At 43.8% G+C, this 27,954-nt stretch overlaps 1 protein-coding gene across 24 annotated transcripts in view; it reads right to left on the reverse strand.

Annotated features, from left to right (window-relative positions):
- LOC137037084 (erythroid membrane-associated protein-like) overlaps positions 1-27,954 on the reverse strand; it is a 129,656-nt gene that overhangs the window by 41,056 nt on the left and 60,646 nt on the right. For 10 of the 24 annotated variants that reach the window (XM_067410864.1, XM_067410863.1, XM_067410854.1 and 7 more), the window contains one exon: positions 3,823-3,897. The exons of 6 other annotated variants lie outside the window; for them this stretch is intronic. In XM_067410864.1, the coding sequence (XP_067266965.1) occupies positions 3,823-3,897 (75 nt within the window). Of the gene's footprint in view, positions 1-3,822; positions 3,898-4,019; positions 4,110-7,077; positions 7,207-21,146; positions 21,268-27,954 lie in introns of all 24 variants that reach the window. 8 more of the 24 variants (XM_067410859.1, XM_067410858.1, XM_067410857.1 and 5 more) reach the window with 5 other exon arrangements.

Below are 27,954 nucleotides of genomic sequence, written 5' to 3' on the forward strand. Positions count from 1 at the left end.
TCCATGGATATTGACATGCAGCCAGGAGTCGTGTTTCCTGACATTTATATGTGCCTGATTTCGACTGCGGGGAGACACATAAAGCAAATCTGCCTGTGATTATTTTATACAATAGGTAGGTTTAAATCCGAGTAATCACTTATATCAATGTTATATCGTCATATTGTCCAGCCATAAAACATATATAGTTTTATTGTATAGTTTTTGTCAGTGTTGTTTATTGAAAAACACCCAATTATGCAGAATATAAGATGGAAAATATTTAATTGATGAGTTGTCAACATAATATATAACAATACAAAATATACGGTATGATTTTTACCTCAAAATCCAACAATTTGACACAAAATGATAACTGCAAATCCATGTTTCTCTGCCTGGAGTCGAGCTGTTTCTGTGAATTCCAGTGATCCATTTGCTTTTTTCCCTGTTTGAATTTGAAAGACACGGCGCTGAGCTTCGCGTCCGGTGTGCGAGCCCCTTCAGTCTTTTGCCACTCAGTGGGCGTGACCGCAGTCATAACGGTCGACTCTAGCTTTGACACGATCAGAAAAACTGCTTCACAATGTGGGAGAAGATCCTGATTTTGAGTAAGTACACATTTTTTGTGCATTTCATATCATGTGTTGCATGCATATTTGTATTGTTTGCACATATTTGTTCCAAGCGGCAACCTCTAGTTTCTCTAGAAACCAATAAGGAAGTAAGAACTGCAATTCATCGACTGGGCGCTAGAGACAGGCTCCGAAAGAGAGCAGAATCTCATTGAGCCCTATGTTAAAGTGCCCAACTTTACAGCAGAAAAAAACACATTTATAGCCTGGTAGAAATTGTGGTTTTGGTCTGTATAGCTAATTTTGCCCTTCATGACAACTGTGAGGAGGGTGAATTGACTTGAATTCCATAACTTTTTGTCGATATGGTCTGAAGATGATCTTTTGTGAAAATCAAAGCAATGGCCAGCAGCCATATCACCCTGTAGCCCAAGACTGGTTGCCCACTGAAGCTAAGCGGGGCTAAGCCTGGTTACTACCTGGATGGGAGACCTCCTGGGAAAAACTAGGTTGCTGCTGGAAGAGGTGTTAGTGAGGCCAGCAGGGGGTGGCCTCACTAACCAATCACCAATCAGCTGGTGTGTGGTGGGCGTTCTGGCGCAATATGGCTGCCGTCGCATCATCCAGGTGGATGCTGCACATTGGTGGTGGTTGAGGAGATTCCCCCTTCAATATGTAAAGCGCTTTGAGTACCCAGAAAAGTGATATATAAATGTAACAAATTATTATTTTTATTATTATTAATGTCCTAGGAGTCCGGAAAAGTAGTTTTTTTTAGAAATTTCTAAATGGCAGACATATTTTCATGACGGAAATGATGTCATAGGGTTCAGTCAAATCATCTTAAGCCAAGGAACCAGAGGAAAAAGAATTTTGTTTCTAGACCTTACAGTTTAAACGTTACTAACATAAACATGAGTGAAAATTTTGACAGTTGATGGCACTAGAAGGATTGATTTAGAGACTCCAAAATTGCTGTGGTTAATGTTGGGATTGACCTCTGTCAGTGTGCCAAATTTCACAGCTTTCCCGCAAGCAGTTCTATGGGCTGCCATAGACTCCCAGAGCATAAACGGAAGAAGAAGAATAATAGAAACGGCAACAATTACAATAGGTGTATCCGTTCCTTCAGTGCTTGGCCCCTAAATATGCAATATTCTACCACTGTGTTCAAATTTAGAGAGTTTTCTATAATATTAGACCTTTTTTACCCATTTACAGTGGGTACGGAAAGTATTCAGACCCCCTTAAATTTTTCACTCTGTTATATTGCAGCCATTTGCTAAAATCATTAGTTCATTTTTTTTCCTCATTAATGTACACACAGCACCCCATATTGACAGAAAAACACAGAATTGTTGACATTTTTTGCAGATTTATTAAAAAAGAAAAACTGAAATATCACATGGTCCTAAGTATTCAGACCCTTTGCTGTGACACTCATATATTTAACTCAGGTGCTGTCCATTTCTTCCGATCATCCTTGAGATGGTTCTACACCTTCATTTGAGTCCAGCTGTGTTTGATTATACTGATTGGACTTGTTTAGGAAAGCCACACACCTGTCTATATAAGACCTTACAGCTCACAGTGCATGTCAGAGCAAATGAGAATCATGAGGTCAAAGGAACTGTCTGAAGAGCTCAGAGACAGAATTGGGGCAAGGCACAGATCTGGCCAAGGTTACAAAAAAATTTCTGCTGCACTTAAGGTTTCTAAGAGCACACTGGCCTCCATAATCCTTATATGGAAGACGTTTGGGACGACCAGAACATTTCCTAGAGCTGGCCGTCCGGCCAAACTGAGCTATCGGGGGAGAAGAGCCTTGGTGAGAGAGGTAAAGAAGAACCCAAAGATCACTGTGGCTGAGCTCCAAAGATGCAGTCGGGAGATTGGAGAAAGTTGTAGAAAGTCAACCATCACTGCAGCCCTCCACCAGTCAGTGCTTTATGGCAGAGTGGCCCGACGGAAGCCTCTCCTCAGTGCAAGACACATGAAAGCCTGCCTGAAGGACTCCAAGATGGTGAGAAATAAGATTCTCTGGTCTGATGAGATCAAGATAGAACTTTTTGGCCTTAATTCTAAGCGGTATGTGTGGAGAAAACCAGGCACTGCTCATCACCTGTCCAATACAGTCCCAACAGTGAAGCATGGTGGTGGCAGCATCATGCTGTGGGGGTGTTTTCAGCTGCAGGGACAGGACGACTGGTTGCAATCGAGGGAAAGATGAATGCGGCCAAGTACAGGGATATCCTGGATGAAAACCTTCTCCAGAGTGCTCAGGACCTCAGACTGGGCCAAAGGTTTACCTTCCAACAAGACAATGACCCTAAGCACACAGCTAAAAGAATGAAGGAGTGGCTTCACAACAACTCCGTGACTGTTCTTGAATGGCCCAGCCAGAGCCCTGACTTAAACCCAATTGAGCATCTCTGGAGAGACCTAAAAATGGCAGTTCACCAACATTTACCATCCAACCTGACAGAACTGGAGAGGATCTGCAAGGAGGAATGGCAGAGGATCCCCAAATCCAGGTGTGAAAAACTTGTTGCATCTTTCCCAAAAAGACTCATGGCTGTATTAGATCAAAAGGGTGCTTCTACTAAATAAGAAGCAAAGGGTCTGAATACTTAGGACCATGTGATATTTCAGTTTTTCTTTTTTAATAAATCTGCAAAAATGTCAACAATTCTGTGTTTTTCTGTCAATATGGGGTGCTGTGTGTACATTAATGAGGGAAAAAATGAACTTAAATGATTTTAGCAAATGGCTGCAATATAACAAAGAGTGAAAAATTTAAGGGGGTCTGAATACTTTCCGTACCCACTGAATATGAGTAGGGTGCTCTTTTAAATTCAGGTATTCCCAATTCTTTCAGAAATCAAAAATGGAAATGGCAAAAGTACACTTAGAGACAACAATGCCTCCTTTCAGTTAAATCTCAATAACGTTTGTTTAAAAGGAGGTATCAAGTAGATAATTTTTCCCTGTTTACTGCCACCTAGTGGAATCAACAGAAGATCACATCTTCAGGGACTAAATTACAGACTCTTAAATAAAAATAAAAAAAATCAATAAACTATCAACATCTGACTATTTATCTGTGTTTATCACAAAATTGTGAAAAAAACAAAACAAAATAAAATACATACAATATTCCAGCAGTGTGTTCAAATTTAGAGTATTTTTGTAAAATTAGACCATTTACATACATTTACTCCAATGTATGTGGGTAGGCACTCTTTTAAATGTAGATATGCCTAATTACTACTACTATGAAGTTGAAGCTGTTCTTTAACTCTGGTGTAGTTGGTTCTAAGTTCATCTTGTTCTCTTTTCATAACTTGAAGAAAATGGGGAAAAATGCAGATAAAGTTACTCACATGGTCAGTTCAGTGAACACTAAACACTGGTAACAAACATGTCTGTGCTCTACTGTTTATGAAACTTGTACTGTTTTCTCACCTGTGCTGTTGATCATTTGAGCTGCAAGTTGTTTCGAAACCATTACGTGCTGTTCATTCAGTGATTCGAAATCGGCATGCTTATTATTATCTGATTAAGACAAAAGCAACAGTGGGAAATATTTTTTTTAGGAAAGTCCATACCATGCACACTTAAGACTAAAATGATCTACAATCAGAGTTTGAATGGAGTTTGCAAAATAACTTCCCTTTCAGTTGGTCACATTTGACTTTGCGTCAGAACTGAACCAACGAATTGGGGGATCGCTTGAGAGACCAATCCACTTCAAGTCTAAATAAACGAAACGAATTGGCATACGATTTTTGCATCTGTTGCTCCGCCTCGCAGCGCGAGTATTTAATGAGGAACAGGTGCTTTGCATCTTTGCATTTCGCTTTGGAGCTGAACGGTTCTACTAACCTGCTTCTGCTGAGAATCTACAAAATGAGTCAGTTCTTCTGGGAAAGCCTCTTCATCTGTGGTGTTCGTGTCATACAGTGCTGTGCAGCGAAGACTGCTGTTCTCTGAGCTAATCCAACAGCTGTTTTCACATCTATCTCACTGTTTTGAGAATGAACACTGCGGGTAGTGTTCCTGCAGGCGGTGCTGCACCTTCAATGAGCTGCGAGCACGCAGTGGACTGCACTACATTCATTCATGCTGGCCGTCACATGCTGTGCCAGTCGTTTCCTTTGGCGCTCTGCCGGATGTCGATCCTCCACTGTGTCCCAAACTCTCGAGGTTGGACAATTGGTTACTTTCCTCCCAGAATTGCATGACGAGGACATGAGATCATTGATGGCACCTTTTTTGGCACATCCCTGGTGGGAAAGACTTACAGAGCCTGTGAGGAAGCTGCCTCTGCCCTGCATGCCATAGCGCTCCTGCAGGTCTATAAGGCCATAGCGCTAAATGAACTGCACAAGGGAAGTTTCAACCCAGGGGTTTTGCAGGAACTGCATGCAGTGAGGGACCTCACCTTAAGAGTGACGAAATTCACTGTGCGCTCCCTGGCTTAAGCGATGTCCAACTTAGTGGTCCAGGAACACCATCTCTGGCTGATCCTGGCAGATATGCATGAGCCCGACAAGGATCGGTACTTCTACGCTAATATCTCTGAGGCCGGCCTTTTTGGTGACGCAGTTGAGAAGTTTGTCCAGCAGTTCTTAGCTGCACAAAAGCAGACGGAGGGTATAAAGCACATCCTGCCCTGGCGATCAGCTGCTGCCTCCACCCAGTCAGCAGCTGAAGCAACTCCGCCTGCTTGTCACAGATGCAACATATCTTCGGTGCGTAATATCGTCACCCCTGTCTTATGAGTGGAGAACACAGTCCTACTGGTGAAGGTTGCAATCACGGTCCCTCCAGCCGATATATAGTCAGGTTTTTACAGCCCTTACTTCACTGTACACAAGAAAGGCGGTGGTTTAAGACAAATCTTGGACCTGCAAGTTTTGAAACGGGCCTTGCACAAGCTTCCGTTCAAATTGTTGATGCAGAAACTCGTTTTCGAATGCATCTATCCCCAAGATTGGTTTGAAGCGATCAACCTGAAGGACATATACTTTCATGTCTTAATACTTCCTCGTCACAGAACGTTCCAGAGTCAAGCACATCAGTACATCCCCTTCAGGTATCTCGGTATGGAGCTGGACTCGGTCAGCCAGACGGTCATATTACTATAAGAAATACATTAGAGGGGAACGTAATCGTAATCGACAGGTTATGCTAAACAAACAAAGGAAAAAAAAACATGAATTATTTTTAACCATGTCAAAGAATTATTTCACCTGTCTCCGAATACGTTCCCCTCTATATATATAATGTCAATGGAGACGGTTGGATCGTTCGAAGCATCAAACGTCATCAATCAATGGATGGGAGACCTCCTGGGAAAACTAATGAGGCCAGCAGGGGGTGCTCACCCTGTGGTCTGTGTGGGTCCTAACACCCCAGTATAGTGATGGGGACACTATACTGTCAAAAAGCACCGTCCTTCAGATGAGATGTTAAACCGAGGTCCTGACTCTCTGTGGTTGTTAAAAATCCCAGGATGTCATTCGAAAAGAGTAGGAGTGTAACCCTGACATCCTGGCCAAATTTGCCCATTGGCCTCTGTCCATCATGGCCTCCTAATCATCCCCATACACTGATTGGCTTCATCACTTTGTCTCCTCTCCACCAATCAGCTGGTGTGTGGTGGGCGTTCTGGCGCAATATGGCTGCCGTCGCATCATCCAGGTGGATGCTGTACATTGGTGGTGGTTGAGGAGATTCCCCCTTCAATATGTAAAGCACTATATAAATGTAAGGAATTATTATTATTATTATTATTATTATTATTATTATCAATCACGTGCTATTGTCATTTCGATACAAGCATTGGTACAGTGTGTGATACTATAGTGCTTTGGAAAGTGCGCCGGAGCATCGGAGCCCTGGTATCAACCGTCCCATCACCAGTTTGCCCACCAGTTTAATTGTGAGGGTAATTAAAAGGTATTGTACCCTTCTAATGTTGTTGTTTTTTTGTTTTTTTTTTACCTGTGGGTAACTAAAAGGTATTTTAAAATTAGGTATTGACTTTGTTCTCTGTTGATAACTAAAAGGTATTGTATCTTCTTATTACCTCCGTTTCCTTGTTTATGGTTAAGTGGGAAATGTACGGGAAGAGTGCCTTTTTATTTTGTGTGTAATATTTTCTCCTGTTTTTGGTTAGAGAGGAAGCTCAGGGAAGTTTATGTTGTTGATTTTCATCATTGTTTTTATGCAGGGTAGGTAGCTCTAAATCTTAGTTAGCTTCTCTTGTTTATTATTTTAGGCCATACTCACTCCTGAAGATTTACATATATTAATTAAGCCTGAAAACGTCTCGGCTACATAAGTTTACACCTTCAATATGGAGGCTTTTTTGACAATACTTGAAAACAGCTTTGTTTACCAATAAAAAGCTACTAAAAATTGCATTGCAAGTTGTAATGAAGCTACTATACACTGATATGAAGTAGAAGTATTTTCAGTAAAAAACAAAGCAAATATCTATATCGGTTATACTCACAAAGGATCCAGACGATGCAGAGACCCCCGAGAGCAAAAACGAGCGTCAAACCCAGAAGAATCAGAAGAGCTTTAGTCCCTTTAGAGGGATTGACTTTCCTCTCACTTTCCAGTTCTTCAGTGAAATTACCTGTGGTTAGAAATTTGATGAGAAAAAGGAAATTATTATACCCTTGAATCATTGCAGCATTTCTGTCTGGAACTATTCCTGAATTTACACTGGGTTTATTTCAGTAAAATACTTTTTTAACAGAATATATTTCAACACATTGACCCAACCAGACATTTTAATAATGTATTCTAGAACTCATTTCAAACTTTCAGTTACAGTTTTTTTCAACTGCTTACACACAAAATCCTTACCTGTCGCACAATTTCTGAAACCTGACACTCAAACAGCAGAACCACACACCAAATCTGCAAAACCATACACTAATTCTCAGTCTTTGACTTTGTTTTCAATTTCTTAAAACATTCTTTGCAAAACACAACACACAATTCTCTATGTAACACACAATAACTGTGTGTATATGATATATCCAAAAATAGAATATTATGGCAAATGTGTTTGCAATGTAATACATGTTTGCTTTTGAGATGTTTGTGATATTTTAAAGCAGTGTTTCATTTTGCAAGAGATGTGAAGCATTTTGCATTTTTTTTTTTTTGTGCAATTCTTGGATTTGTGAGTAAAGTTTTGAAAAAAAAAAAAAGAGTTTTGAAAGTGTGTGTAAGCAGTTGAAAAAAACTGTAAACCTTGTCTGTGAAACCGTGGGATACTATTATAGTCACAGGAAGTCAAATGATAAACTTCACACACTGGTACACCCCTCCTCACTCTCCAAGAACTGTATCATCCAGATTGAGTAAAAGAGCTGGCAAAATCATTCTGAACCCTTCACACCCATGCCACTTCCTCTTTGAACTGCTGCTGTCTGGTCGGCACCACAACGCCCAGGCACAGGAACAGGAACAGGGACTTCTTATTTACATTTCCTTGCATTTTTACATACTGTACTTACTGTCTATTTTTTGTATGCTGTGTATTTTTTTAAATATATTTTTTGTATATTATTTCATATTTACTTTTTTTTTTTAAATTCTTTTTATTATCTGTGCTCCACTGTCATTCTATTTGTACTGTGGAAGTACAAACATACCTGGCAATAAAGATTTTTCTGATTCTGATATTTATATTTATGCTTTTGGCAGATGCTTTTATCCAAATATATTTAATTTAATACTGTATGTGAACTCTTTCTTCTTTCTGAATCCATGAGCTTGGTGTTGGTATCATCAGGATCTGTCTTAGCTATAGGGAAGAAAGTGCTTTTTTATTTACGTTTTTTTTCAATCGATTTTACACATTTCTCTTAAAACAGTTAACACAGTGATCTAAACACACTCTTACATTTGCCAAACAGTTCAACTTTACTGCACAATAAAACACTGCATAATGCATTTATTAAAAGTAAATACCAACATCAATACTAGGCGTATTTTAGAACATTTTCAGCTGTGGATGTACAAATACACTAGGAAAATACACATTCATTGTAATGTTTTTCCAACAGGTTTTCGTATATGGGTCTTTGATCATATAAAGCTTCAAAATGGTATTTTTAAAAAATCTTTGAAAACTGATGTAATGCATATTTTTGAGTCATGAACAATTTATTAATTAAACAAGTTTTAGTTGTTACATAAAAAGTTTTCACAAGTTTTAGTTGTTACATAACATTTTGAAGTGTTTAAATTCTTTTTTTCCCCTTCTTTTTTGTCAGGTGGTACAATCAAATATTTGTAAATATATATCTACCCATACATGAAATTAGCTGTTTTTATCAGTATTTGAGAGATATCTACAACCCTTTTCACTCTACCACAATGATCTATTGGGGTCCTCTGGATGTTGGATTACAGTATCAAGTTTAACGTTATTACCTTGTCAGTTGACAATAAAATATTTTCACTTGTGCCACCTGACATTTGAGAATATACAAATTGCAGAGCAAAGTTTTTCAATTATGTCAACAACTTTGAAACTACAGATATTTATAAAATGTGTTTATATAAATATTCAAACATAACATTATGCCAAAGTATTTCATCTTGTATTTCAAAAAATAAAATTTGGGGGCTGAATCCAAAATTCCCCATACCCTCAGATAGGGCTCCCCAGGTCAACTAAACCACTAAATTAGAGTAATTCTGATTTCATTTCAAATCCACCTTTCCTCCCACCCCTGCTGTCTACATTCACTATATGTTTTCTTACAATTTCTCCTCTTGCTCTTTCCACTACACCAATGCCCTCCACACTGTAAAAAAAGTCAGTAAAATATACAGCAAAACACCGTCAAATTCCAACGGTAATGGAGCGTAAAACCAAAAACTTCCTTTTACTGTATTAAATAGATTGAATAACCGTTAATTGTGAGACTGGATAAAACTTTGTTTCCCATTCAGTCGGTCACGTTCGACGTACGTCGGACAGACCGACGAATAGAATTCTCGTTAGAGAGGCCAATCTACTTCGAGTGTAACTAAACGAGCCAATGCACATTGGCATGCAATCATATGCATCAGCTGCTTGCCTCGCAGCGCGGGTATATAATGAGCAGCAGGTGCGTTGCATCTTCAGCTTTTCGCTTCGGAGCCAAACCTTCTCAACACTGAAGAAGATAGCTACTGAAAGCACGAGTGTGAACGAGTCTGCTCTTCGAGACGTCTCTTGGTTGCGGTGCAGGCGGACAGCGCAGCAGCGGGGCCGATTTCTCCTTTGTTTTTCTTTGCCTTTTTATTTGAGCAAAAGCTGTAATCAGCGTGAAGGCCGTTCTCACGGCTGGTGAAACGGTGCGCCTAGAGCGCTAAAAAGCTGTTATTACAGCTGGTAAGAGAGCGCCTTCAAGGAGAGTGCACACGACAGGCTGCACATTTCCCTGTCTGTGCTGCAGCGGCTTTTCCCCTGCGTGCTTCAGCACCTAAAAGAGTCAGTCCTTGAAAGAGCTTACACGAGTAGTTCGCGTCTTTTTAAAGATGTCGTTCTACTTGTGTGTTTCTGGATGCGGTCGTTACCTGGCGCCTCGGGATGGTCACCAGCGCTGTATCGCGTGCTTGGGCTTAAGGCACGCTGAGCCGGCGTTTGTGGACGAGTCATGTACCCATTGTGGGAAGATGACCGTCGCGGAGCTGCGGTCGAGACTCCACTTTCTGCAAAGGGGTGGAGTCCCAGTCCCGACGCCTCGTTCCAATCCTCCTCAGAGGTTGGATGATTGGTATCTCGGGGTGGCAAGGGCTGGTTCTCAGCCCCCCACCCCAGTGCCTTTCTTCCCGGAGGTGCATGAAGAGCTCACTGGCACGTGGACGGCACCTTTTACTGCCCGAAGCCGTGTCGGTGGGTACTCCTCCCTCACCACCCTTGATGGTGGAGCGGCTAAGGGTTATACGCGCATACCCCCTGTGGAACGGGCCGTTGCTATGCAACTGTGCCCTAACTCCACCTGGCGGGGGGAGCCGTCTCTCCCTTCCCGGGCCTGTAAGTACTCGTCGGATCTTACCGGCAAGACTTATCAGGCCTGTGGGGAAGCCGCTTCTGCCTTACACGCCATGGCGTTGTTGCAGGTCCATCAGGCCAAGGCACTGAAGGACCTGCACGAGGGTGGTCATGATCCGCAAGTTCTACAAGAACTTCGTGCCGCGACGGACCTCGCGCTTCGAGCGACGAAGGTTACGGCGCAGTCAGTGGGTCGTGCGATGTCCACCATGGTGGTCCAGGAACGCCATCTCTGGCTGTGTCTTGCGGACATGAGGGATACCGACAAAGTCAGGTTTCTTAATTCCCCCGTGTCCCAGACCGGCCTCTTCGGCGACGCGGTCGAGAACTTTGCCCAACAGTTCTCGGCTGTACAAAAGCAGTCAGAGGCCATCAGTCACATCCTGCCGAGGCGGTCAGCTGCTGCACCTCCACCGCTGGCGGCACCTCAGACTGCCCGTCGCCGAGGGCGCCCCCCTGCAGCCGCCCCCGCTCCCACGCCCCAGCAGCAGCAGCCTCCATCCAAGCGGCGTCGTGGAGCCGGTCGCGGGCAGGGTGCCCAGCCCGTCCAGCCACCCCCTAAGAAGAAGGGTGGCAAGGCCAAGTCCAAGCGGCCCTAGGACAGGCGACCCGGAGATGGACGGGACTGCTCTTCAGGAGGTGGTGACCGCACCGCTCCTTCCCCCGGAGGAGGGCCGAGTGGAGAATCTTTTGTTTCCCCTTTTTGTTCTTTTTGTACCCAAATTTTCAATAAAAGAGCAGTTTCCTCTATCTCCGGGTCCGAAGAGGGCTCGGAGACTTCACAAGCTACCGTTCAAAATGCTCACGCAGAAACGCATTTTCGAGTGCATCCGTCCCCGAGATTGGTTTGCAGCGATCGACCTGAAGGACGCGTACTTCCATGTTTCGATTCTTCCGCGACACAGGCCATTCCTGAGATTCGCGTTCGAAGGTCGAGCATATCAGTACAGAGTCCTACCCTTCGGGCTGGCCCTGTCTCCCCGCGTCTTCACGAAAGTCGTGGAGGGAGCCCTTGTTCCCATGAGAGAACAGGGTGTTCGCATTCTCAACTATCTAGACGACTGGCTCATCCTAGCACAGTCTCGGGATCAGTTGTGCGAACACAGGGATTTGGTGCTCAGTCACCTCAGCCAGTTGGGGCTTCGGGTCAACTGGGAAAAGAGCAAACTCGCCCCAGTGCAGAGGATCTCTTTTCTCGGTATGGAGTTGGATTCGGTCGAACAGATAGCACGCCTCACAGAGGAACGTGCTTGGTCTGTGTTGAACTGCCTGAATACGTTCAATGGCAGGACAGCGGTCCCACTGAAGTTCTTTCAGAGGCTTCTGGGGCATATGGCGGCTGCAGCAGCTGTAAGACCGCTCGGTCTGCTTCATATGAGACCGCTTCAGCACTGGCTTCACGGCCGAGTCCCGAGATGGGCGTGGCAACGCGGCACGTTCCGGGTGCCAATCACTCAAGCGTGCCGCCGAACCTTCAGTCCGTGGTCGGACCCTTTGTTTCTTCGGGCAGGAGTGCCCCTAGAACAAGTGTCCCGGCATGCTGTGGTTTTCACAGATGCTTCTGCCACCGGCTGGGGTGCCACGTACAACGGGCATGCAGTCTCAGGGGTTTGGACGGGACCCCATCTGCGTTGGCACATCAATTGCCTCGAGTTGCTGGCAGTACGCCTTGCTCTGAGCCGCCTCAAAGGCCTGCTTCAGGGCAAGCATGTACTGGTCCGTACGGACAACAATGCGACCGTTGCGTACATCAACCGTCAAGGTGGTCTACGCTCCCGTCGCATGTCGCAACTCGCCCGCCATCTCCTCCTGTGGAGTCGGAAGCATCTGAGGTCGCTTCGCGCCATTCATGTCCCCAGTGTGCTCAACCGTGTGGCCGACGAGCTATCACGAGCTGCGCTGCCAGGAGAGTGGCGACTCCACCCCCAGGTGGTTCAGCTGATCTGGAGAGAGTTCGGAGAGGCTCAGGTAGACCTGTTTTACTCTCTGACCGAGGGGACACTCGGGACAGATGCACTGGCTCACAGCTGGCCCCGGGGCCTGCGCAAATATGCGTTTCCCCCAGTGAGCCTACTTGCACAGACCCTGTGCAAAGTCAGGGAGGACGAGGAGCAGGTCTTGTTAGTTGCGCCTTACTGGCCCAACCGGACCTGGTTCCCAGAACTCTCACTCCTCGCGACAGCCCCTCCCTGGCCCATCCCTCTGAGGATGGACCTCCTCTCTCAGAGACGGGGCACTCTTTGGCACCCGCGTCCAGACCTCTGGAAACTCCATGTCTGGTCCCTGGACGGGACGCGGAGGTTCTAGGTGACTTACCCCCTGAGGTACTTAACACCATCACTTCGGCACGTGCACTGTCTACGAGACGTGCTTGCGCCTCAAAGTGGAACCTGTTCGTCGAGTGGTGTTCTTCTCGCCGAGAAGACCCCCGAAGATGCTCGATCGGAGTCGTGCTTTCCTTCTTGCAGCAAGGGTTGGAGCGTAGGCTGTCCCCCTCCACCCTCAAAGTCCATACTGCTGCCATATCCGCTTACCACGACCACATAGATGGCAAATCTGTTGGTCAGCACGACCTGGTCATCAGGTTCCTTAGGGGGGCGAGACGGTTAAATCCTCCTCGTCCCCCTCCATACCCTCTTGGGACCTTACTCTGGTGCTCAGAGCACTCCAGATTGCTCCCTTTGAGCCTTTGCTGTCAGCAGACTTAAAGATTCTCTCTATGAAGACTTTGCTGCTGGTGGCATTGGCCTCCATCAAGAGGGTAGGGGACCTGCAGTCATTTTCGGTCGACGAATCGTGCCTAGAGTTCGGGCCGGGTGACAGCCACGTGGTACTGAGACCCCGGCCTGGCTATGTGCCCAAGGTTCCTACCACTCCCTTCAGGGACCAGGTAGTGAGCCTGCAAGCGCTGCCCTCGGAGGAGGCAGACCCAGCCCTGGCTTTGCTCTGTCCAGTTCGCACCTTGCGACTGTACATAGACAGAACTCGAAGCTTCAGGACCTCAGACCAGCTCTTTGTCTGTTACGGAGGCCAGCAGAAGGGAAAGGCTGTCTCCAAGCAGAGGATGGCCCACTGGATAGTGGATGCCATCGCCCTGGCTTACCAAGCTCAGGGCGTGCCCTGCCCGCTCAGGTTGCATGCCCACTCCACGAGAGGTGTGGCTTCCTCCTGGGCGCTGGCTCGTGGCGCCTCGCTAACAGACATTTGTAGAGCTGCGGGCTGGGCGACACCTAACACGTTCGCTAGATACTATAGCCTTCGTGTCGAGCCGGTCTCCTCCCGTGTTCTCGCCTCAGGTCAGAGGCACGGAGAGGCCCCGGCTTAGTGTCGGCTTGCTGCGCTACATGCGCATTCTATTCTCCAGAGAGTCCCTACAGGCAGACCCTGTTAAGTCCTCCGGTTACCCTTCGGCAGCTGACGTGGCGGAGCGTCTGGCGCCAGGCCTATACTCCGTTGTATCCTTGAGAACCGGATTTAGGCTGGGTTCCATATGTGTGACCCTACGGGGATCCCATATGGCTTTTTCCACGGCTGCTCCTAAACGAAGCCCGTGTCTTTCCCTCTGGGAGAACCCATCTCTCACCGAGTGGAGTCACCCCAGTTCTTCCATATGATGTACAACCTACAAGGTTAGTCCATATGTACTTATCCATATAACTCCTTCGGGGAAGGATATGGCTTCCGCAGCGTTCCTTATCGCATGTAAGGCTACGCTTTCCCAGCGTTATCCAATTGTCGCACTGAGTGGGTTTTGGGAACAACAGTGATCGACCCTCTCTGTGTGAGCCTGGTCCCACCGTCCTTAGGCAAGGGGGTTCAGGTGGCTCACGACAGAGCGCTGGAAGAGGGCAGCTCCTGTGGCGCTTTGGTAGGGATTCCTATTCGTCGGTCTGTCCGACGTACGTCGAACGTGACCGACTGAATGGGAATGTCTCGGTTACATAGGTAACCCTCGTTCCCTGAAGGAGGGAACGGAGACGTACGTCCCGTCGCCACAGGCGTTGTCCTGCTGATGCTGCCGCCTGCTGGGTTCGGCTCCTCAGCGAAAACCTGAAGATGCAACGTACCTGCTGCTCATTAAATACCCGTGCTGCGAGGTGAGCAGCTGATGCATATGATTGCATGCCAATGTGCATTGGCTCGTTTAGTTACACTCGAAGTAGATTGGCCTCTCTAGCGAGATTCCTATTCGTCGGTCTGTCCGACGTACGTCTCCGTTCCCTCCTTCAGGGAACGAGGGTTACCTATGTAACCGAGACGTTTTTTACTGTAATAAAATGTTGAAATTATAAATATTTTCTGTGAAAACAAAAAATATGAAAACAATAAATATGCATACATTTTACAATTAAATATTGTAATACAATTAAATAATTGAAAATGTCTAAAAACCTTAGATTTTATGGTATTATTTGAGTAAAACTACATCTTTTGGGGTTGTGCACATTGGAATTCACAGTATAAATCTGTAGATTTTTAAGCAAACAAAAACATTCATTTTTACAGAAGCAAGATGTTAAAAAATCCCACTAAACACTGGACGTCGGATAGACATGCAGATCATGTCTATATTAGGTCCGTCGGTCCATGACCATTTCTGAACATCTATTCGACGTCCAAACTACACAGTTAAAAAAAACTGTCAAATTTACGGTAAAATACCGGCAGCTGTGGTTGCCAGGAATATATCGTGAAAAAAATTTGGAATCTGTAAAAGACAATACGGTATACTGGTTTTGTAACCCTAAATTTTACAGTACACAACATATTTTTTTACCGAAATCATGGTAGAAAAAAACAAATATATTTGTCAATTATACAGGTCCACTATTTGGACGTCCAACCATGACCCAACTTGGACATCATCTTGGCGTTCAACATTTGACCTTTGAACGGGGTATTTTTTTTGGACATCATTTGGACGTCAATAACAGATGCAGGAAATTGACATGATTAATATGTAATATTTGTTTTATAGGGCCTATCAACATGATTAATACATGAAGAGCTCAGATGCAAAAGCCTCTAAGTGCCATCTGAAATTTTCTTCTAGAATTATCATTTTTATCAAGCTTGTATATTTAAGTTCAATAATTTCACTTAAATGGCAATACAAATTACTTATTAATTTTCATTTAAGTGAAAGTACTTAACTATACCACAGCAAAATCCCCAGTGTTAAATTAACACCCAAAGTGAATATATGAGTCCATCTTACCGGGTGTTAAAAAGTAACACTGAAGCAGTGTTAAAATTAATGAGATAATTGATTGATGATTGAGTGATGATTGACAATTAGTGGAAATACCTGATGATAATAAGCAGAATCACTGAAGAAACAACAAGAGAAAAAGAGAGAGACACAACAACTACAACTGACTTCCAGCCATTAAACATTATTACACTTATTATTAACCAGTTTGATTTGATTTCTGTCACACATCAACAAAAGTTCTTACTGAGAATGAACAGATGTTTAGATGTTAATGTTTTAATGAAAGTTTAGTTTGAAGTCACCATGATGGTGAAAAGCATTTCCTTTAGTGCTCTTGACTCTATTTAATAATATAAATTTATCTCTGACTGCTCCAGCTTTGTGTTTGTAAAGCACATTTGTTCTGGTCAGAGAAACTATGATCTGGACTGATTTTCCCAATAGTGATGTGAGCTAAAGTTGATCAATTTAGGTTTACAATGCTTTGGGAACCACAGTCATGGTCGATCTGTTTAGATGCTGACATTCTCTTTGTGAAATGGTCAGATTCATTGGTGATATCCAGTATTGACGGTCATATAGATGTTATATTATTTCTTTTCAGTAAATGTGTTACCACTTGAAATTCAAAAGCTTTTATAATCTGAAGACTCAAAAAAAAAAACACACACACACACAGACATCAAGAATCAGCATATGATTCTCGAGAACGGTGACGATAAATACAAAATACTGACAAACAGATCAACTCTGAACATCACAAAACAAGCTACTGTCACAACAAAACAACAGAGAAATAAAGCAAACATGAACAATCTACGAAAATTACAGGACAATTCAGCTGCATAATTTATTCATGCAGCAATGCATGATGGGAGCCATGGATGAGTTTTGATTGGTGGCTCCCATCATGCACTGCAACATGAAGCACTTTGTTTGATTGTCATCATTGTTGAGGGTCATATGCTGATTCTTAATGTCTGTGTTTTTTGTTTTTTTTTCTGTTCTTCAGATTATAAAAGCTCTTCTAGATTTTAAGTGGTAACAGATTTACTAGAAAGAAATAATATAACATCTATTCGACTGACAATACTGGACGTCACCAATGAATCTAACCAATTCACAAAAAGAATGTCAGAAACAAAACAAAACCATCATAACTGTGATTCCCAAAGCATTGTAAACCTAAACTGGTAATCTTTGGTTCACATCAGTAGCCCAGCCCAGATCAGTGTTTCTCTGACCATAATAAATGTGCTTTACAAACACAAAGTTGGAGCAGTCAGAGATAAATTAATGTGGATAGAGTCAAGAGCCCAGCTAAAGGAAATGCTTTCACCATCATGGTGACTTCAAACTAAACTTTCATTCAAACATTAACATCTAAATATCTGTTCATTCTCAGTAAGAACGTTTGTTGATGTATGACAGAAATCAAATCAAACTGGTTAATAATAAGTGTAATAATGTTTAATGGCTGGAAGTCAGTTTTAGTTGTTGTGTCTCTCTCTTTTTCTCTTGTTGTTTCTTCAGTGATTCTGCTTATCATCAGGTGTCTCCACTAATTGTCAATCATCACTCAATCATCAATCAATTATCTCATTAACTTTAACACTGCTTCAGTCTTACTTTTTAACACCTGGTAAAATGGACTCATATTTTCACTTTGGGTGTTAATTTAACACTGGGGATTTTGCTGTGGTATAGTTAAGTACTTTCACTTAAATTACAATTAATAGGTCATTTGCATTGCCATTTAAGTGAAATTATTGAACTTAAATATACAAGCTTGATAAAAATGATAATTCTAGAAGAAAATTTCAGATGGCACTTAGAGGCTTTTGCATCTGAGCTCTTCATGTATTAATCATGTTGATAGGCCCTATAAAACAAATATTACATATTAATCATGTTAATTTCCTGCATCTGTTATTGACGTCCAAATGACGTCCAAAAAAATTACCCCGTTCAAAGGTCAAATGTTGAACGTCAAGATGACATCCAAGTTGGGTCATGGTTGGACGTCCAAATAGTGGACCTGTATAATTGACAAATATATTTGTTTTTTTCTACCATGATTTTGGTAAAAAAAAAAATGTCGTCTACTGTAAAATTTAGGGTTACAAAACCAGTATACCGTATTGTCTTTTACAGATTCCACATTTTCTTCACGGTATATTCCTGGAAACCACAGCTGCCGGTATTTTACTGTAAATTTGACAGTTTTTTTTATTAACACAACCCCAAAAGATGTAGTTGTACTCAAATAATACCATAAAATCTAAGGTTTTTAGACATTTTCAACATTACAATATTTAATTGTAAAATGTATGCATTGGAAAAGCTATGGAAAGTTGCATTTTTTACATAAAATTACTGTATAATTGACAAATCTATTTGTTTTTTTCTACCATTATTTTGGTAAAAAAAATACGTTGTCTACTGTAAAATCTAGGGTTACAAAACCAGTATACCGTCTTTTACAGATTCCACATTTTTTTCACGGTATATTCCTGGCAACCACAGCTGCCGGTATTTTACCGTAAATTTGACAGTTTTTTTTAAACAGTGCACTGTGCTCAGCTCTTCTCCAATCCTCCTTTTTTACTTCCTCTTCTCTCCCCATATACAGTATGATCTCCTTCTATATGTTCCACCCTTCCTTTCCTTCTCATTACACCCCTTCCTCTTCTCTTGCATATTTTCTTGCTCTCTGTATACTTTCCCTTTTATATTTTCCACTGTAAACATATTTTAACAGTAAAATATTGTAAAAACACTACGGGAAAAAATGTAAATAGGTTAACAGTAAGTTCCCATATTATATACAGGGAAAAACTGTAAAAGCTATTACCAGACATTTTATGTAATTTTCACAGTAAAATGCTGTAAATGTTACAATTTTTATAAGTAAAAAAACACAAAATCAATGTATAATTTACAGTAAAAAACTGTATACTGATATTTCCACAATTCCCTTTGTAACTCTCCACATTCGAAAGTATTTTGTTTAAAAAATGATGTTTCTTAATAGTTTTTGTTATCAGTTGTACATTAGGGTTTTATGTTACACCTTCTGTTGTTTAATGAATGTCTATTGCATTATGCAAGTGTTGTGGGTTACCAAGATGGTGTTTTGCATTTGCATGAATGACTCTCTGCACCTTCTTTATATTAGTATAAACTTCAACTCGTGGAAAAATTATTTGTGATGAACTCTGATTCTTCATGTGGCTTTCTCTTTTACCACCTGCATTGTTATGGTGGTTGTCAGTATATGTTAAAGGTACAAAACAGATTTAAGTAGTGTGCATTGTTGAATTTATTGGTTTACATTCAAATTTTCTTGTTTGTAAATTACAGTTTTATACTGTAAAATGTACAATTTGTTCTGTAAATGTGTTTACAGTTTTTCTGCATTTTTTACAAAATTATTCTGTCAACTACAGCTGCCAAAATTATTTTGTAAAAACTACAGAATCTTTTTTTACAGTGTCCCTATTACATAATGCAATTGTGATAAACGTGTAAACAGATAGGAAAACTGAATTTCCTGTGTTGTGTGTATCAATAATCAAGCAGATATCAGTTTGAGGCTAACTGAAAACATACCAAGTGCATTTGATAATATGACATATTCCAGAGTTTTGTTTGTTGTTTGGACATAAATGTTATTGTGTTATTATGTTGTTATGGTACATAAATGTTTGTGAATTGTGTAAAATCAATAAAAAAAAACAGCTGTGATGTTTTTGTTTTTTTTTCCTGATTTATTAAAGTTTTGGTTGGATGTAATAACTATTATGAAACTTTTGAGAACTTCGTGCTTAGTTTTGAGAAAATTATTCACATGATTTGCAATTTGAAATGTGAAATTAATGAAAACGTACAAACTGTTTAGAACAATTACAAAGTGTTCAATCACTGTATTAACTGTTTTGAGAACAGTGATCAGAGTTTGGAGAAATGTGTAAAATCGATTGAGAAAAACTGTAAATGACAGTGTTGACAGTGTTTGATTCCCAGGGAATTAACAGATAATATGTAAACCTTGAATGCAATGTAAGCATCTTCGAACAAACGTGTCTGCCAAATGTGTAATTGTTGAATGAACATAAGTAACCTTACTCGGTTACTACACATGTTAAATCTTAGAAATATATATTCTAATGCATATATATTGATAACTTCACTGTAGAAAATATTCCGTATTTTTTACCAAATAATTTTGGCAGCTGTGGATGTTTTGTACTGTTTTATACCTTTAACATATACTGACAACCACCATAATAATGCAGGTGGTAAAAGAGAAAGCCACATGAAGAATCACAGTTCATCACAAATAACTTTTCCACAAGTTGAAGTTTATACTAATATAAAGAAGGTGCACAGAGTCATTCATGCAAATGCAAAACACCATCATGATAACCCACAACACTTACATAATGCAATAAACATTCATTAAACAACAGAAGGTGTAACATAAAACCCTAATGCACATAACTAATAACAAAAACTATTAAGAAACATCATTTTTTAAACAAAATACTTTCAAATGTGGAGTGTCATAAAGGGAATTGTGGGAATAGAGGCAAATAGACACAAGAAGTGCTTACAATACAAGTTTTAGGGTTTTAGGCAGTGCTCAGAGTATCATAAACTACAATAGAGAGGGATTAGAGGAAGTGAAAGGACAGGAATAAGTTTTTTTTTTTTTTTTTTTTTTTAGGGTGAGGTTAAGTGCTCACGAAAGTTTTTTGAATATTGCCAGGGATTCTGCATTCCGGATGAAGGCAGGAAGGTCGTTCCGCCAGCATTGAACAGTGAATGAGAATGTTCTGGAGAGTGATTTTGTGCCTCTCTGTGATGGTACCACAAGCCTTCGCTCCTTTAATGAGCGCAGGCTTCTGGTAGGAGTGTAGACTCGTAAGAGTGAGTGGAAGTAGGAGGGTGATGTGCCTGTGGTAGATCTGTAAGCGAGCGTCAACGCCTTGAATTTGATACGAGCAGCAAGTGGTAGCCAGTGCAGAGAGATGAAGAGAGGCGTGACGTGGGCTCTTTTGGGCTCGTTAAAGACGAGACGTGCTGCAGCGTTCTGAATCATTTGTAGAGGCTTGATGATGCATGACGGCAGTCCAGCCAGAAGAGCATTGCAGTAACCAAGCCTAGAAATGACCAGGGCCCTGTATATAGTACAGGAACTTACTGTTAACCTATTTACAATTTTTTTTTCGTTGTGTTTTTACAATATTTTACTGTTAAAATCACATTCATTGTTTATAGTGTTCTCCAGCCTTACCTTTGAATTCAGAGCATTTTTCATCTGAAGCAACTGTTGAATATATGAAATCAGTATTTTCATAGATTGAATCCATTTCATGAGCCTGACAGAAGACGTGTCCGCTGAGACTTGAGTGCTGCTTGAGTTTGTTCAGAATAAGGAAGTCACATAAAATGTCATTCACATTCGTTTTTCTAATATACTTACACAGATTTTTTTTAAAACTATGGTTCTATTTCTCAAAACTCGACACACAAAAACACAAAACACACACACAAGATGCAAAATATCACACATCAATATGTGAAAAAAAAGTACTCTATTGCGTCTGTTGCTTGTTCAGTGTACAGTGGAGCACACAGGAGTTGTTGTGTCAGACGTACATGTATGTGCACAGATACACTGTATATTCATTATGTATGCACAAATGATGAATTTTACACAGTTATGGAGCTGAGCTGAACTGAATCAATACTGAACTGCCTTTAGCTGAATAATGATACTATTGGCTTGTTAAAATTGCTTTACAGCAGAACATGAATTTGTTATTATTGTGAAGCCGCTGTGTGTGTGTGTGTGTGTGTGTGTGTGTGTATATGTATATATATATATATATATATATATATATATATATATATATACACATTTTCAAAACATTGCATCTTAAAAAAAAAAAAAAAAAAATTTATACACAAATCTGTAAAACAGCTCAAACATGCATTTTATTCTGAACTAGCTTACAGTTTTTTCAACAGCTTACACACAAAATCCTTACATGTCACACATTTTCTGAAACCTGACACTCAAACACCAGAACCACTCACCACATCTGCAAAACCATACACTAATTCTCGGCCTTCGACTCAGTTTTCACTTTTTCAATCTTGCTTTCATGTTTACCATGAATTTTTCAACATCTCTCTGCCAATTACTTTCAATCTTGTACAGAAATGTACTTAGGAGCTCATTAAAGAAGAGCTTTAGGTTTTGAATAACTGTGTGTATATGATATATCCAAAAATAGAATGTTATTATGGAAAAGGTATTTGCAACATGAGACAAATGTTTGCTTTTGAGATGTGTTTGTGATATTTTGAATGCAGTGCTTCATTTTGCAAGAGATGTCAAGAATTTCTTGGATTTGTGTGTTTTGTTTGAAAGTTTTGAAAGTGTGTGTAAGCAGTTGAAAAGAAAACGTCTCGGGTTACGAGTGTAACCCTTGTTCCCTGAGTAAGGGAACGAGACGCTACGTCGGATGACGTGATGGGAACCCTCTGTATTTTTGTGTTCGTGAAGCACCTCTGTATCCAACCAATGAAAAGACGCGACGTCAGAGGCGGGTGACGTCACGGATCAGGAAGCTATAAAGCACACCTGAACACAAAGCACGCCAGCTTCTGTAGGTTGTCTGAAGCAAGCGCACCAGGTATGCAGGAGATACGGCCACGTGACGTAGCGTCTCGTTCCCTTACTCAGGGAACAAGGGTTACACTCGTAACCCGAGACGTTCCCTTTCGTGGGAACTATCGACGCTACGTCGGATGACGTGATGGGAACGCAATCCCAACTACGCCGTCTCTCCAAGTGTCTGGCTGCTATCTTGTAGCACCCTGGCCCCCGGAGTGATATTAAGGTGAAGATTGTAAAATCTGATAAAGGTGTGCTGGGATGACCATCCAGCCGCACCACAAATGTCGTCCATAGAGACACCAGATAGAAGAGCTCTGGACGCGGCCATACCTCTCGTGGAGTGAGCCCGCACCATCAAAGGACACGGGCGCCCCACCGTCTCATATGCAAGTGAGATGGCCTCGACCACCCACTTGCTCATCCGCTGTTTAGATGCTGGGCCCCCTTCTTAGGGGACCCATAACACACAAACAATTGTTCTGTTTTTCTCCACAGGGCAGCTCTGTGGACATACGCATCTAATGCTCTTACAGGGCAAAGCAGATTCTTCCTTTCCTGATCCAAGTTTGCAAAAGGAGGCGGGCAGAAAGCCTCAAGTACAATGGGGCCTGGGACCCTCGTCGGAACCTTTGGAACATAGCCCGGCCTGGTATGCAAAAAGGCTTTCACCATACCAGGCGCAAACTCAAGACAAGATGGAGCTATTGACAGCGCTTGTAAATCACCAATTCTCTTCAAAGAAGAGACGGCCAAGAGAAAGATAGTTTTAAGTGTCAGGAATTTGTCTGACACCTCCTCTATTGGCTCGAAGGGAGCCTCAGCCAGCCCTTGGAGCACAATAGTGAGGTCCCAGGTCGGGGTCTTTGTGCGCACCACAGGCCTCAACCTGAGTGCACCACGGAGGAAGCGTACTACTAGAGGGTCTCGACCCAGCGAGGAGCCCCCTACAGGAATATGATGAGCCGAAATAGCGGCCACATATACTTTCAGCGTGGAAGGGGTTAAACCTTCCGAGAACTTTTCCTGAAGGAACCGAAGCACGTCTGAGACTGAAGAATGGACCGGGTCCAAATTATGTTGTTCACACCACACAGAGAACAATTTCCATTTGTATAAGTACAACTTCCTCGTGGAGGGAGCTCTGGAATGAAGGATGGTCTCCACAACCTCAGTTGGGAGACCAGATCCTATGAGCCTTGCCCCCTCAGGGGCCAGGCCCACAGTTTCCACATTTCTGGGCGGGGATGGAGAATCGTGCCGCCCACTTGAGACAGGAGATCCTGCCTGAGGGGAAGCTCTAAGGGAGAGCCGTGCAGAAGAGACATTATGTCCGAAAACCATATTCTGGTCGGCCAGTAAGGGGCCACCAATATTAGGTCGACCTTCTCCTGGCGAACCTTTTCCAGAACTCCCGGGAGCATTGAGACTGGGGGAAATGCATACAGACGTAGCCTCGGCCACGTCTGTAGCATGGCATCCAGCCCTAGAGGTGCTGGGTGTTGAAGTGAGTACCACAGAGGACACTGAGCTGACTCCTCTGTGGCAAAAGATCGACTTGAGCTCGACCGAAAGTTTTCCATATTAACTCCACCACCTTGGTGTGGAGTTTCCATTCCCCGATCTCGCGCCCTGCCTCGACAGGGCGTCCGCTCCCACATTCAACCGCCCGGGGATGTAGGCTGCTCTCAGCGAGAGGAGCTTTCCCTGGGACCAGAGGAGGATGCGACTGGCCAACTTTGATAATGGGCGAGACCGCAAACCCCCTGATGGTTGATATACGAGACCACCGTAGTGTTGTCCGTTCGGACCAGCACATGATGGTCTCTCAGGTCGGGGAGGAAGTGTTTCAGTGCAAGAAGCACCGCCATCATCTCCAGCCGATTTATGTGCCAGGAGAGCTGATGGTCCTCCCAAAGACCCTGAGCCGAGCGACCACTCATGATCGCCCCCCAGCCCGTGAGGGAAGCATCTGTCGTAAGCATTACACGACGACCAGAAGTCCCCAGCACGGGTCCCTGGGTTAGGAACCAAGGCTTCTTCCACATGACCAGAGCACGAAGGCATCGCCGCGTGACTTTGATCATGCGAAAAGGATTTCCCCTCGGGGAAAACCCCTTGGTCCTGAGCCACCACTGTAAGGGTCTCATGTGCAGGAGGCCAAAAGTAATGACGTTGGACGCAGCTGCCATCAGACCCAACAGTCTCTGACACTGTTTTACAGTGAGTGACTGGCCTAATTTCACCCCTTTCACGGCCCCGAGAATGGAACTCACACGAGCAGGGGACAACTGCGCCTGCATCGTGGTGGAATCCCAGATTACACCTAAATAGTTTGCAACCTGACTTGGGACCAGCACACTCTTTTTGGCGTTGAGCCTCAGCCCAAGCCTTTTCATGTGCGACAGAACAACATCTCGATGTTGAACTGCCAATTGTTCTGTTTGAGCTAGTATCAACCAATCGTCGATATAGTTCAGCACGCGGATGCCCTGGAGTCTCAGCGGAGCCAGTGCTGCATCCACGCACTTCGTGAACGTGCGGGGTGAGAGGGATAGGCCGAACGGAAGAACCCTGTATTGGTAAGCTTCGCCCCCGAAAGCAAACCTGAGGAACTTCCTGTGTGAAGGATGGATGGATACATGAAAGTATGCGTCTTTCAGATCTATCGCTACAAACCAGTCCTCGGACCTGATCTGAGGGATGATCTGTCTGAGTGTAAGCATTTTGAACTTCAACTTCCTTACTGATCGATTTAACACACGTAAATCTATGATCGGACGCAACCCTCCATCCTTCTTCGGAACAATGAAGTAGCGGCTGTAAAAGCCCGACATTTTGCTGGGAGGGGAAACCCTTTCTATAGCCCCTTTTTGCAAAAGCGTCGTTACTTCTTGCTCCATCACCAGAGACTGCTCTGGGGTTACCACCGTAGGAAGCACCCCATTGAACTTGGGCGGTCGTGAACCGAACTGAATTCTGTAGCCCTGTTCTACCATGAGCAGTACCCACTTCGAAACATTCGGGAGATTTTTCCACTCTTCCAAATATTCTACTAAGGGAACCAGTCTCTCGAGACTGGTCTCTGGTGTTTTTTGAGCACTTGGCTCGTCCATCTGACGCGGCGCACCGGCAGACAGGCGAATCACGTGCTGGCCAACCCTCCTCGGAGGATCGGCGGAGACCGCTGTGCCCTGACGCACGCTGGGTGGCAGGGTTGACAGGACGGTCCCCTGAGGGCACCGGGAGGGACCCGATATCCGAATCCCCCGGAGGGGGCTGCCCTCGAGAGATCCTGCACTATAAAGGTCAGGACCTCTTCTTTGAAGCCTTCCGGGAGATAATGACGGTCCTCAGATCCGTCCTACCTCCGGAAGGCTTCGCCTGTGCCACCCGCCCCGGCCCCCCAAATCTTTGTGGGGGAGCGCGGGAGGCGACACTGGCTCTTTGTTGCACCCTGTGTGCTGAGGAGCTGGCTGTCGGCCGAGGCTGCTCCCGCCCAGCAGCCTCGGGGGGATGAGAGCGGCGGGGAATAATTTTAGAAAATGCCGCTGTCTGCTTTCGTGTCTCCTGAAACCTGTCGACGACAGTTGACACTGCGTCGCCGAACAGGCCATCAGGAGACAGCGGCGCGTCCATGAGAACATTTTTATCTCTCTCCTTGATGTCTGAGAGGTTGAGCCAGAGATGCCTCTCCGTGGCCACCAGGGCTGCCATAGAGCGGCCGATGGATTTGGCCGTCTCCTTGGTGGCCCGGAGAGCTAAATCTGTTGCCTTTCTGAGCTCGTGAATAGCCTCAAAGGACGCTTCCCCAGTGTCATCAATTTCCCCCAGCAGGTCGGCTTGGTATGCCTGTAAGATAGACATGGTATGAAGGCATGCCGCCGCCTGACCTGCCGCCGAATAAGCCTTGCCCACCAAGCTGGAAGTTGTCTTTAGGGGCTTGGTGGGCAGCGTCGGGGTCTTAAGGGACGATGTGGGCTCGGGTGAGAGATGGCTCGCGAGCGTCTCCTCGACCCGAGGCATCGCCCCATAGCCGTGACGTTTCAGCCCAACTATATTGCTATATAGTGACGTCTGCGGGCTGTACAGTCTGTATTGTACTGGCCTCTTCCACGACCTCGACACCTCGGTGCTGAGGTAGTGACCGCGCGGGAAGAAACCTTTCATCAAGCTTACTTTTTGGTTTATTTTCAGCTTTTTCCGCGGGCCAGTCGATTTTTAACTTTTCTACTGCCCTGGTCACTACCTCTAATAGCTCCTCATAAGCAGGGGATGAGGATGGCGGTTCCTCATCGACGCTCTCCACATCAACCTCCTCGGAGGAAGATATGTTAAGCATCGGTGCCTCTCTTCGGGGGGAAGAAACCGCTACGCGTGCTTCCGCCACCAAAGAAGAGACACTGGGTCTAGCAGGTAAGGGAAGCGATAGGGCAGTGCCCGTCTCTTCCCCCTCTGCTAGATCCATCTGTGAACCCCACGAGTGCAGCCTTCGCTGTGCCTCGGCAACAGCGGGACCAGACCCGCGGGGAACACTCGCCTCGGCGCCCTCCTCAAAGAGCGCCCGGCGAGATCGCAGCACTCTGAGGGTGAGCTGATCGCAGTGTACACAGACGGCTCCCTCGAGAGCCGCCTGTGCATGCTCAACCCCCAGGCATTTCACACACATGTCGTGTGAATCTCCTGTCACTATGTAGCGTGGACAAGGAGGAGTACACTTTTTAAACTGTTGCTGCTTTTCCGCCATAATGCTTTTTGTCTTATTTTTGTGCTTTGAAACTCTTGTCCTCGGACGAAGAGATCACTGTGTGAATATGTATATATATATATCAGACAGACAACAATAAATAAGACAGACAAGATACAGAGAACGCTTGCTGAAGACAACAGAAGCTGGCGTGCTTTGTGTTCAGGTGTGCTTTATAGCTTCCTGATCCGTGACGTCACCCGCCTCTGACGTCGCGTCTTTTCATTGGTTGGATACAGAGGTGCTTCACGAACACAAAAATACAGAGGGTTCCCATCACGTCATCCGACGTAGCGTCGATAGTTCCCACGAAAGGGAACTGTAAATCTTGTCTGTGAAACCAGTGGATAGTGTTATAGTGTGTAGTCACAAATGATAAACTTCTCACCAGTTCACACACCACAGTTACTTTAAGCAAACTCTAATAAACTCTAGCAAACTCAGATAAGGAAGTTCAACCTGCCACAAGAGCTGCTGATACAATTCGACTCTGCGGTCATTGAATCCATGCTCTGCACTTCTAATGCCTGGTTCAGCTCAGCTACCAAATCAGATCTCAGAAGACTATGACAGATAGTCCGGACTGCTGAACGAATCACTGGTACACCCCTCCTCACTCTCCAAGAACTGTATCATCCAGAGTGAGTAAAAGAGCTGACAAAATCATTCTGG

This window comes from Chanodichthys erythropterus, chromosome 15 (assembly GCF_024489055.1).
Source record: "Chanodichthys erythropterus isolate Z2021 chromosome 15, ASM2448905v1, whole genome shotgun sequence".
NCBI classification, from domain to species: Eukaryota; Metazoa; Chordata; class Actinopteri; order Cypriniformes; family Xenocyprididae; genus Chanodichthys; species Chanodichthys erythropterus.